Here is a 13,303-nt window from a genome sequence, read left to right as displayed (position 1 = left end):
TTCTTAACTTTGTTCCATCCAAGCTGTGCTAATATTAGAAAATTTTGAAATGGGTACACAGAATACCCCACTTTCAATGTCACCTTAAAAAAATGAAATATAAAGAAGGGAAACCCAATAGTTTTAAACCTCTAAATCCTTAGTGTCAGACTAAATGATCATGTGATAAATCATCCACAACTGGAATATTGGAAGCAGTAGTATCAGAAATCTCTTGTTTATGAATTTTCATTTGACCTCTGTTGCAGGAGAAAAGGACTCTAGCTGTTCCTACCTCAGGATCTCAGAGGCTGTTATCTGTCAACTTGTTCTTGGATCATCCTATTTCTGTGGAGATTGATTGAACAAAATGTTCAAAAATGTAAAACCCTGAGCTGGTAACTCAAGGCACTTAAAAACTTGCAAGATTTTAGTTGTATATGTGTTGCTATTTCCTCTTCTATTCTGCTTTCTTAAACTAGCCAAAATAATTTTTTCAGCCAAAGTTGGACCTTGCTTTGTTGCATCACTGGTACCAGACATTTCCAGTTAATCACAAGACATGTGAAAACACGATGTCTGTCATCTGCCTGGGATTGCTGTTATGCGTCACTGCTGCTGGTGTCCAATGAAAATGGAAAATCAAAATGAAATGTGTTTCTGGATACTTGTTCATGCAATCATGCTGCATGCACCATAAAAGTCCTACTTGTTAGCTTCCTTAAAAAATCTGGAAATAAATGTTTGTAGATTGTACAGGGAAGTTGTAAAGTTACGCTGACCAGCCTGCATGAATGAGGATTCTTCCCCAGTGCAGTGGCTGTCGTATGGACAGAACTGGTGTGGAGAAAATTTGGAAGTATTTGAAATATCTCTTTAAAATTAATAGAATAGCATCTGGTGTTAAAGATTAAAACATCCCGAATCCTGTAATATTTTGAAAGACATCAGTACTGGTGTCAGCCCTACAGTGAAGCTGGTACTTATTCTTTTGTGGAAGGGACAGCAACAGAAATACATGAAAATTGCTTCAGTTCAGCAAAATGTTGTGTTGCCTCTCAGACAGAATTGCGAGGTGACACCAAGGCCTTATGTCATGGTTTATCTCAAATGCAAAGGTGACAATATGCATCCTGCAACATCTTTGCTAGAGTTTGTTTCTTCTTGAGGGGCAGCAAAAATGGCATCACGCAGGCAGTAACCTCTGCAAGAAGCCTCAAAATGAGCCCTCCAGCCCAAACTGTGCCCGTAAAGAAACTCCATTTTCATCTCTACTTCCCTCGAGCTGCACATGACCCCTTCTGTTTCCCCTGGGTGTCTTACACAACTTCATTTCCCTCTGCTGGAGCCTGCCAGGAAACTTCTAGGCTCCCATTTGGGTTGTAGGCGCTCAGGTGGCTCAGGTCACTGCACTCCCTGTTCTCCTTTTTGGACCCCGTGGTTATTACCTCACTGAACAAAACAATCTTTCTAATCTGCCATGGTCCACTCTGAAGGGGACTCGTGGGGGCAGTGGCGCTCTCCTCCCTGCCAAGGGTGATTGAGACCTCTGTGCTGTCCCTCTGCTGCTTCAGGGATCCAACCGGAGCTCAGCAGGCATCAGGCTCCACCTCAACAAGGGCACGCTTTGTCCAGTTGAGGAAGGAATCATAAAACAATCACCTTTGCTGAGGGGCCCTTACATGTCCATACCTGTTGACTGTCTCTTTTCAGACGGCAAAGCAGTCAAAATTGAGCTGGGAACGGTGTAAGCTCTGAGCCCTGGGACAAGGGCATGCCAAAAGATGGAATTCCTGTCATTGAATATGTAAGCCATATATGTGCTATGCATTAAGTAGTATGCATAGTTTTAACTTAAGAAATGTTTGTGCATATAGGATGTAAAAAATACATTTAAATTGTTTTGTGTATCTGATCCAAGGCTTGTATTTAGCATGGATGAATTTCTGTACAGTGCCGTTAACGAATGAAATGTTAACAGATTAAATTGTATCATAGGTGTTATAACGCAATCAATATTTTTTGCTAAGAGTTAAGAATTTATATATTCTCTGCTGGTGTTTGAGCAAATTATTAGTAGCCTGGACCGCTCTGTGCACCTTTGCATCCTTTTTGGGAATGTTGGACTCTTTCTTTTCCTTTGTAATAAAATGTAAACCATCTTATGGCTTCTTATTGTCCTTATGACAAGAGAAGAAACTTAATGGTCATATCAGACTTTTTTTAATTGTAAGTTGCCATATGCTGTGGCAGTGGAAAACCTTTTTGATTAAGATCTGAGAAGTTGGAAACTTATTTTAGGGTAATCTATAGTTTTTAGATATTCTATAGTTCCCACCAATTATGAAAACAGCAAAATTTAAAACTTTAAAAACTAGGCCAGTTAGATATTTGCTACTGACTGTTTTTCAACATGGTAATTTATGATTCACTAAGACTGAAAGTCTGAAGCAATCAGAATTTAATCTTTATATTGCATTTTCAATTTCACACTTTTACCGTAGTTTAACTTAAAGTTGGCTTTTTTTCTGTCTCTATCCCATTGAGATTTATTACTCCACAAATATTTTCACCTGGAAATACACGCAGAAAATAGAACAGATTCTGCAGAGAGCTTGAAGCTCCCTGTGGGGCTCTCAGTGTCCTCTCAGTTGTCACAGCAAGCACCAAGATCTCCCACTGCAGAAGCTAGAAGGAGCTCCTGGTCTCACAGGAGGCACTCATTGCCTGCAGATCTCATTCATTAGGATAGAAGAGTGCTTTTTTTTCTATAAATAATCCTATTTGCTCATTTGTATTCAGATTTTATCACTGTGGTAGATGTTACTGAAATACAAGAAGAGTCCTTAGTTTTTTGTTTATGCCAGCTGATTTTCTTTCTTCCTTCCTTTAGTCTTAGCAAGATTTTGCCTGGACATGACCCAAAGCTTGGTGTGTTGTTTGGATGAGGAGGAATTTTCTTTGATGGAGAAGACCAATAGAGCCAACAAATGTTGGTTAAGGCTTTGGGCTGGGTGAAATTTGAGTTCATATGGCAGAAAGGTTTCTCGAGAGAGCCTCTCCCTGAACAGCAGTTTTATCTCTGAAACCTGTGAGGCTGTGCTACCAAAACACTGCATGGGGCCCCAAGAAATGGTGTTTGCATCCGCATCTCTCCCACAGCATTCTGGGCATGTACCCTGCGTTGAGCACACTGAGGAGCTGTAGCTATAAATGAGCCCTCAAGAGTTTTATTTTGTACTTTTATCTTGAGATATATGACAGATATATTATGTAATATTGTTATGGGTTATGATCTAGCCAGTATTTTTTTTATTTAATTTTCAAGGGGGCAATCTACAACTGTGTGTTTTTATTCTGCTGTATTTGTCCATATTTCCTATGATGATATTCCCAAATAAATCTGATTTGAGGGCAAGGATTGTGAAGCTCCTGAGTGTTAGTTACAAATTTGATTTCCTGGATCATTTTTGCTCATTTGTGTACGATTGTATTTGAGAAGTGGCAGTGCATATATGGTCTTTTCCAACCCTTTCACCCTTTTGGGACGCTCCAGTTTTTCCATTACTGCCACAGTTTTCCACACAAACTCACTCACATCCTCATAACACATTTGAAAACAATCTCTTTAAGTGAGTCCTGCCTTCTTAGCCTTTATGGCCAAAATAGCCCTCGCATGAAGAAAAACATGACCAATAACATATAGTTTACACAAAAATGTCTTACTGTGGTTGAAATTGAAGGAGCTGCTGGGATTGTACTTGTTAGCAACAATTCATCAGGAAGGGTTTGACTTTGAGAGATACCTCCATGGCATGGTGTAAATTTTATAATCCAAGTTCAGTGTAAATGGAATTAAACAGGGCCCCTTTCTACTTGGATTGAAAATGAATGGAAATAATCTCACAGGCTCAAACATGTATCAAATCCTAACTAGGTACATGATGAAAATAAACCAAGACAACTACTTTATATCGCATTCTTTGCAGTTCCTCTTTTCCAGGTTCTATCTGAGCTACATGCACAAAGGACCTTCTTCTTGTAGAGATGCCAGAAGTCAAACAAGCCACTGCTGTGATGAAAATAATTTCAAATTAACAAATCAAGATCACTAGTGGTAAGTGTCTAAAATGTGTATTTTTAACAGATTATACAGTTATTGTATGAGAAAGAAGAAAATGTAAGTATGACTAACATTCTCCAGCAGCAGACTAGAGATTTCTGTGTACAGTAGTTTAGCAGGAAAAGGTTTGTCTGAAAGGGGGAGCACATCCCTTCTAAGGCATTTTTTAAATAAATCACATCCTTGAAAAACAGTATGGAAAAATTAGTGGAAATGAATTTACTGCTATGAGCAAAAGAAATTGTCCTCTGTCAAACACTATGCAAACATTTAGGCTACTGCTCTGGAATAATTTTACTTTCCTGGTCATTTAATTATTTAATGGGTCTCCAGAGGCTCTTTTTCCATGTCCCAGGGCAAACATTCAGAAGTTTTATCAAACTGTGAATATCTAAGTTTTCCCCTGGGAACAAAGAAGAAAGTCATAACCATGGGGTTATAAATAGAAAAGAATCTCTTATAAAAAATGAGAAAAAATCTCTTAGAAAACTGTTTTGGGCTGAACTTCGCTGCAAAATACTTTCTTTGGGCCTAGGCAAGCCCTTTGCTTATGGCCTTTGAGTGGAGAATCTTTGGGGAACTTAATTAGCTGAACTTGGACAGATAATATCTTTAAAAACCCAGCTTTTCTGACAGATTACATGGTATATGAACTTTAAAGCTGTTGAGTTTTATGCATTTGCAACATCCTGTATAGGTCATTATTACAAACCAGAAGTAACAAAGTTGTAGCTAAATAAGGGGTAAAAATCAAAATGGTAGGTACAACCTTGGCTTTAAGATGGAACAGTTAAGCAAAATAGAAGTTTCTTCACTTTTATTTGCACTGTAGTTTTAAAGCTGTCTCATCACCACATGGCACCTAATGCTGGGGGCACCTACAAGCAACTCTCCAGAACCTGCAAGAAAGACTGTGGGACTTGTATCTTAATACCATGAATAAACATAAAGTTACATGAAAGTATTGGCTAATTATTTGTATAAAGCCTGATATGATTATCTCAATCAAAATTCAATGAGCCAAAGGGTCAAATTTACCTATGATGCATTTCCATGAAAGCCAAGAGAGATTATGTCATTTTACAAGAAATTAATTTGTTAATTGGATAGTAATTGGTTGTCTCTTGCTTTCTCTGTGTTCAACTGGCTTACAGATTTTGGTTTCTGCAGTGCAGCGTACTCTGAGGGTCTAATGTCTCTGTACAAAGCACATGTTCAACTTTGAAAGTTAAACCATCTTGAATTCTTTTATTGAAATTGTGCTTCCTTATCTTTGAGACTGCTCAGCTTTGGGAGAGAACCGTATTTTTCTTACTTGTCAGAAATGAAACTTCACATTTATTGTTTGGGGTTCAGCAGTAGTTCACAACTGGAATTAATGGCAACATATTTGGGTCAAACTTTTTAACATAAAGCATGATGCTTCTTTATCTTAGCCTTCCCACCTGGGGAAGACTCCTATTCTGCTAGGCACAAGGTGGTTTGGGGCAGGGCAGAGCTGTGACTGCAGCCAGAGTGGCTCTGGTGGACATTTGTGTGGTTTCAAGTAAATAGTAGATATAGGAGCATGAGTCGCTCCAACTACAGAGTTGATATTTCCAGTAAATTAGAGAATAAAAATGTCATGAGCAATTTAAATATTATTTATAGTTGACCTTCATGTCTGTTTTTAATATTCAATCTGCTGAGTGTTTAAAAAAGCAATTAAAAGTCCCATATAATGTTAAAACCCTTGATAAATGTAATAAACAAATGACATATTCAAAAGAGAGAATCTATGTCCCATTAGGAGAGAAAAAGAAAGATGAGAGCAACATATGGCAGTATAATTAGAATGATTAGGGAAGCACATCAACAGAATTTATGCTGCAGGGAAAATGTAATAAGAAACCAACACACTTTCCTCACTGCCTTGAAAACTGCAAATATCGCTCTCTGAAAAGGAGAAGATGCAGAAAGGGTCCCTGGCATTTAAAGCTGTAACTTGTGTTCTTCTGTCATTATTAAAGATGCACACAGCCATCTGCAAACCATTTATTTTTTGCAGAGTTCACATTGTCCCATTGCTTTGATTAATAAGGAGCAATATTACACCTCAGCTGCTTTTCAGAAAGATGCTATTTTGGAAACCTAATTAATACTCATTCCACAGTTAGCTTGAGGTGTTCGTTAGTGCCAGATACTGAGTTCTTATTTGTTTCTCATTATGTGGAGAGTATTGCTTCTCAATGCCAGCATTTTTGTTTTGCATTTTGGAATAACCTTTCGACACTCCTGCTTCCCACAGCCCTCCCTTCAGAAGAGCTAATAACACCTGTCATCATTATTTTCACATGCCTGTTAATGTCTGTTGAAGACATTGTGGGCTATTTACATAGATAGACTATCCTGATGCACAGCAAATATTCCTGCCATTTTCTGAACAGTTGGGCCAAAGAGAAAAGCAAAATTTAGAAACTTGGCAATGCAATTAAAATCTCAGTGTACCACTAAGGGTCAGTATATGCTAGGCAAATGAATCATTACAAAATTGTGTATGGCCTAGCAGAAATACCAAACTATTTTTCTGCCCTAAACCCCCAGGATTATTTAATAAAAACACAGAAAATATATAGCAGAATACAGACACTGAACTTGCATAAACTCCATCAGCCCACTTTGATGAAACTGGAGATTAGTAGCATCTTATCAAGCAGCCTGAGGTTTAGCAGGGGGTGCACAAATATCTTGCTTGAGATTTGCTCAGAATGCTGCTTTCCTCACTGGAGGATAAAGGAGAGAATACAGCAAAGCAGACGGCATTTAGCATCCACTCAGTTGCCAAGCATAATGCCGTGCATGAAAAGGTTAAATGTAATTGCACATGTCAGGAATCAACAGAACAACTGAGGCTCTTTCTGGAGCTCGCTCTTGTGCTGAACTGCTATAGAAAAAATAATAAAAAGAATGAAAAAAGAACATCTGTGGGCCTGGGCACTAACACGGATGCAATAGGAGAGGAAGAAAGGGGAGTTTGAGGGACAGCATGTTTTAAATATGCTCTTATATTGTCCCCCCAGGGTTAGCAGACAGACAATGCCTTATTTTCTGCAGGAACAAGGTCCCTCATGAAAAAAAACTTGTCTCAAGAGAAAAGAAATGAGGAGGGGAGCCCTGCACTGAGCAGGACATTTTGTTGTACAGTGCCAGCTGTACAAAGGCAGACCTGCAGCCTGCAGGAGCCCTGCTTGGGTCCCCCCACAACCATCACAGCCTTCCCAGGCCAGCTCAGGAGAGAGACACCCAATGCTTCACCTCCTGAAGCAAAAGAAATGCTTTTTTTTTTTAAAGACTGAAAACCACCACCAGCCTGGCCCTTGATGTTACAGGAAGTGCAGATGAACTGGAAGTCCCTTTCTTACTGACTGCCTGGACCCCAGGAGGCCCTCACCCATGCACAGGCAATAGAACCTCTCCTGCAGCCCTGCCTCGGAGTCAGTGTTGGATGTGACACTTTTAGTCAAATAACACCAACTGTGCAAGAACTAATGGTGGTTTTTCAGTTTACATTACTGGGGAGAAATAATGATACTGTGAGAAGAAGAGAATCCTTGAAGACTTCAACAGAAGTTATAGCTGTATTAAAAAAAAATTAAAAAAAAAGAGGCAAGAAATCCAATAATTAAATTGATGGCAGGATAATGTAAATTCTCCTGTACACTACAAGTTGCATTTCCCCAAAGGAAAATATGTTTCAGCCAAAACCTGTGGTCTTTCTCAAGCAGAATTCTTCTGACTTCTGTGGAAAGTATGCTTTAGAGAGCATACTTTAGAATACTTTAGAAAGGAGTTTTAAATCTTGACTCTTAATATCTACTTAAGTATTATGTGATTTTGCACCTGGAGAATAAACAACATATACCATTCTGTAAGTGAAATACAGTCCAAACTAAATCTGGGTGGGATTTTTTTCCCTATTATTTATAAAGTGTAATTATACTTGGGTCCAACAGTCAACCTGAAACAGCAAGTTCAGTGATGAATTCTCCAAACTCCCATCAGGTGCTTTGTGTGTTGCTGAGATTCCACAGTGTTCAATACCTTGTCCGGATGTTGAGCGTTGTAAATCATGTCCGTCCTTCCATTTGCTCACAAGTTCTAGACATTTCTCATCTGCAGCCTGTGGGTACTAATAACCAGCAAAAAGCCATTAATATCCAAAGTGCTTTATTAGCTAGCAACACAGAGAGATGGTGTGAGGTTAAACACCAACGTCTGATTCACACCTTAGGAGTACTGTGGCAACAAGCAATTTTGTGAAGAGCCTGGTGCTGTGTGAAAGCAAAGCCATGGCAAAGCTGGGACCTGAGCCCAGCTCTTCTTGCTGCCATTCCAGTCCTGACTTGGGGCCATTCAAACGGTTTTTGAAGGGTCATTTACTTATTTTTCTTGTTTGGGGCATAAAAAGCTCTCAGTCCTGTAGGTCCTGTAGTGGCTTCTGTATAATTGCAGAGTCCTTCTTTAGTCCTTCTTGCACACCCTTGCTGAGCTGGAGTCATGGATCCTGTCTGCAGTGTTTCTACAGAAACAGGAACCAAAGAGGACAGATACAGAGATACAGATGGAGGGAAAAAAATGGCTCTCAAATATAAAGAAACACTAGTTGACAGATCCTGTTCTTAGCAGGTCTTCGTGGAAGACCTCAGATTGAGACTGAAATCACCATGCAAGGCATAGACAAAAGGCTCTGTGTTTTCCTATATTTCATCCCTTCTTTCTTTTTATTTTTTTAATTTTTTTTTTAGCACAACCCTTTAAAAGAGCCTTGCAGCAGTGGAAAGTTAAACTGAGGATAAAATATCAAAGGCAAACAGTTAATATAAAATGACAGTGAATTCATTTAAAAATCTACCATTGATTGAAAAATTGAAATAATCTGTTAAGTGTCACTCTGAAGAAACATTGTTTTCCTTCTCTACCTTATTCCATTTCATGCCATAGAGTTTGCATGGTCTAAAAAATGAAAATGAACCATGCTGACTTCAGCCAAAACCCCGGGACTCAGACACAAGTGAATTTGTGCAGCTTGCTGTGCTGTCAGTCACTGGCTCAGGCTGAGCCGAGTGCAGGGCAGGAGGGCTGTGACCTGTCCTTGCTGCAGGTGACAAGGGGGGATGTGGCACTTCCCATGGCTCAGCTGGGGCTGGGACCTTGCTCCCAGGCCTTGCACATGCCTGTGCTCCTCACTCCCACACTGAAGGCCTCCAGATAACAGAGATCTTGTGTAGAGAGAAGTCCTTTTGGCTGCTGTGACAAGGCAGCGTCAGACCAAAATCAAGACAAGTATTTAAGTGTCACATACCCAGGGAACACAGGGAAGAGTGTCTTTGCATCATTCTCTAGACAGTCACCTCTGCTTACTTCGTTACCTTTCTTCTGTCCACATCACTGCAAGTAACTTTTCCAACAATGGTAAAAACTGCCCTTCACCAAAAGGATCATTTTATATGAACATTTCTCTGTAGCAAGACAAACCCTCTGTACAATAGACAATCTTGTCTAAATTAATGTATTATTTATTTTGTACCTTTTAAATCACCTTTATTTACAAGAAGCCTTAGATACAGCTCACACGCAGTAGTTAAGCTCTGGCAGTACTGACGTCAGGGAGCTAACACATTTGCGAATAACATTTCTAAGTCATAGAAAAGAAAAGGAAAAAAATGACTTTAAAATAACTGTTTTGTCTCCAGGAAGAAGGGTCACCAGACACGTGTGCAATGCCTGCAGAGACCCCTGGACACAGGAGCGGGCAGGGCACGGCGGGGCCAAGGGGCAGCTCCGTCACTCTCCGGGACCGGGCTCTGCCGCCCTGTGCTGGTTAATGGCCCCACTCCTCTTCCCTCTCGCCAACTCCCTCCTCTTCTTCTGGAAACACGGAGTCACTCTGACTCTTCAGATGCTTAATCCCTGAAAATACAGAGGTCATGGTTAAGGTTGTATTCCACTTGCATGAGTTTGTTTTTTTTTTTTTTAACGGGAGAAACAGAAAACCAAAATAAGGGCAAGTTTAATGCCCATATTTACTCCTCTTTTTCACAAACCTTGTAGTTCAAGTCATATTATGGTGTATTTACAACAGAGATATTCTCTTCCTTGAATAAAGGCTCTGAACAGTAGTTGCTTCTCCTTTCTCCTTGGTCCTTGGTCAAGTTTGTGTTGAACACCATTGCAAAGCTGTCCTGAGGCAAAGAGAGCCTGACAGAGAGGAGACTGCTGGCACCAAAGCTGTGACAACACTGGTTAATTTCTTACATGGAGAATGTGTGGAGAATATGTTCTTTTGGCCTCTGAACACCATGAGGGGATGGATGAAAAGGGTAAATACCTATCACAGGATATTTGGAAGTTCAGGTTTGAGGAAAGTTATGAAGTTCCTACTGCTGGCTGGTTTCAGCCAACAGGTGAAATAGACTTTATGAAAATGAATCAAATTACAGTTATTTCCCTGTCTCATGTTCAGTACAAGGAAACAGACTTTAATAAATGGGCCTAATCCCATCTTCTCAGCTCTGCCTTGGTGTGATAGAATTTAAGCTGGAAAAAGAAGCAACATCAAGACAAAAAGATGACAGAGAGACCAGAGAGGAAGAGTTGTTAGTTTCAAAAAACCTAAAGAGCAAATGTGCATGACTAGTCTCAGGGTCCCCCAGTTTATGACAAATTAGGAACAAAACTATTCATCAAAAATGCATGATTTGAACAAAGTGTAAGCCTGAACCAGGCTATTTTCTGGTGTCATTAATGTCATTACATACAAATATTTTTGATTTCATCAAAGATCAACTGTCAGGAAAAACGCTTCCCTTTCATACCACTTCCCCTCTGTGATGAGGAAAAATGAAACCCCAGCTGCTTTATATTATCACTGCTAGATAATCAAACACCCCAGTGTGCACTCTGCAAGTCATAGCACATGTAGGGGTGCACAGTTTTCAAAAAGGGGTTCACCCTTGAGGGGTGAGGACAAGATCCAGATTACTGCTAATTGTGAGTAAGAAGAATTTGTTGATGGTGTAAATCCAAGAGTTTTGGCCCCAGTGTCACTTAATCTGGAAATTCCTGCGCCTCATTGTTTATGTCCACACTACTCCAAAATACAGGATAGATTTTTTTCCCAAATATGGATTTGAAAAAAAATCTCAGCATAAATTATTCTAGTTCACAAAGTTACAAATAACAGAAAACAATATCTTAGAATGGCTGTACAACAACCAGCTCCACTTCTAACAGGAGTCCATCACTGTGTGCTGGGCTCTGGGCTCCTCTCTCTCTTTTCTTCCACACAAATGGCAGCACACAGTCTCCTGGGAAACTGTTGTTCCAACATAAACCAAGCAAATACATCAATGCTCCAAAGCCACAGCTCTTGTAAGTGTGCCCTGCAATAATCAAGCTATTTCTAATTAAGGAACTGTGATACATGAAGGTGCTCAGATACTACCAAGCTCTTAGCAGCTCCTCTTTAGCAACACGCTTTAGTAAGACAAACGCTTTAAATATTGTTTCACCTAACTATAGGTTAATGGACATTTGTTTCCAAATTATGTTGTGTTTTTAAGGTAAATTTGTCTCCTGTTGTTTCCTCTGCACTTACAGAGCCATTTCTTGCACAATTCACAGTACTCATCTAACAGCTTCTGTTCACTACTTCAGACAGGAATTGCTAGGAGCCAGGGTGAATAATTTTTTTAGGGAGCTCTTCAGAGATGAGAAGGGGAAAATTATAGACAGAAAAGAAAGCATGTGATACACAGTATGATGAAAGAATGAACTGCATTTTTTTTAGGAGTAAAGACTTTTGGTTATGTGGTTTAATTGCAGTATTAAATATGAAAATTGCAGGAAATTACATCAATGAGTGTTACCCATTGAATTTGCACGGCAAGTAGCTATTGATCTTATTTAATGATTATTTCATAACCTCCGTTCTGCAGCCTGCCTTCACTTCTGCCAGTCATTTTATGCTACAGCGGCCCTTGGAAGTTTCCTTCTCTGACCAATAAGTGCACAAGACTTCATGCACTTTATTGAAGCCTCAAGATCTTCTCACAGCATCAGGTTGTCAGAATGAACTGAGCCTTGGTGTTGCATTATGAAATATGCACATCTACACAATGGAATAAATTAGTGTGAATTGACATAGAGGTAATGAAATTCCTGTCAGTAACACATGAACATGTATGACAGGAAATGCTGGTAACTGCCCTGAAAAGATACATTTCCTGCACAAAGCTGCAGAGTTTTACAGTGGAAAAAGAAAAAGAATGGCCTGGAGTAAGAAAAATACTTAGTTAAATTACAGCAATCATGCTCTTGGATTAAAAGCGTATCTAGGCACGTAACATTGCAGTAGCCAGCAGTGGCTGCCAAGGGTGGTCAGAAGGCATTGGAGCTGGGCAGGTGCACACTGGCACATTCAGCCACAGCTCAAGAGAAGAGGCTGCTAGAGTGGCTCTGCAGCGTGACTCCAGTGGTTTATCCAGGCTGTGCCCTACCCTTTGTCAATATGAACCATACGACAAGCAGGCAATGAAGTGAAGCTCTACCCACAGAGTGTATTGCTGGATGGGTTCAGCATCTCTGCTTAGCAATATCTGAATTGTTTGCTGAAAAGTTACATTCTGTTAGAGGCTGAGTAAAAATTCATTACTCAGGTCACCTCAACCAGTTTTACAACCACAGCTACGGCAATGCTAATTTATCCAAAGGGATATTTCCTTCTCACATTTCCAATCTTTGTACCAGTAATGCAGTTCATGCCTTCAGCTTTCTCAGCTAGCAACCAAGAAGGACCAAAATGCTGTAGTTTGGGGATTATTTCTGTTCATTGATTGAACACAGTGTAAAGATGAGCATGAAATACAGACTGTAAGAATTTACTTGCATCAAAAAAGCAAAACAGGGCGAGGATATTTTAGAAGAAATGGTTTGCATGTAAGAGCACATCCAAGTTAGAAACATCAAGTTACTGTTTCCACATAAACTGCACAGGCTTTACAGTATACAGTACTCCCAAATAGGGAGGATTGCAAGTGCTGGTCCATGGAGTCACCCTGTCCCATCAATGTCCCTTTTTCCAGGCAATGAATTTGTGGGCACTCAGTTTCCTGAAAGGCTGTGCCTGCACTGTCCTGATGCTGCTCCTTTTCACTGGGTGCC

General features: G+C 39.9%; 2 protein-coding genes across 8 annotated transcripts in view; one reads left to right on the top strand and one right to left on the bottom strand.

Annotated features, from left to right (window-relative positions):
* PDE1A (phosphodiesterase 1A) overlaps positions 1-2,141 on the top strand; it is a 207,822-nt gene extending 205,681 nt beyond the window's left edge. For all 7 annotated transcript variants that reach the window (XM_088058458.1, XM_088058460.1, XM_088058459.1 and 4 more), the window contains one exon: positions 249-2,141. The gene's annotated coding sequence lies outside the window, so the exon portion shown is untranslated. The remainder of the gene's footprint in view (positions 1-248) is intronic.
* A 5,996-nt stretch (positions 2,142-8,137) lies between these two features.
* PPP1R1C (protein phosphatase 1 regulatory inhibitor subunit 1C) overlaps positions 8,138-13,303 on the bottom strand; it is a 48,544-nt gene continuing 43,378 nt past the window's right edge. Inside the window, exon 5 of the mRNA XM_005519860.3 lies at positions 8,138-10,051. Within this exon, the coding sequence (XP_005519917.2) occupies positions 9,963-10,051 (89 nt within the window). The 3' untranslated portion in view covers positions 8,138-9,962. The remainder of the gene's footprint in view (positions 10,052-13,303) is intronic.

This window comes from Pseudopodoces humilis, chromosome 8 (assembly GCF_049639895.1).
Source record: "Pseudopodoces humilis isolate 2021_Gansu_Grassland_sample_001 chromosome 8, ASM4963989v1, whole genome shotgun sequence".
Taxonomy (NCBI): domain Eukaryota; kingdom Metazoa; phylum Chordata; class Aves; order Passeriformes; family Paridae; genus Pseudopodoces; species Pseudopodoces humilis.
This window is presented reverse-complemented; position numbering and strand designations above follow the sequence as displayed.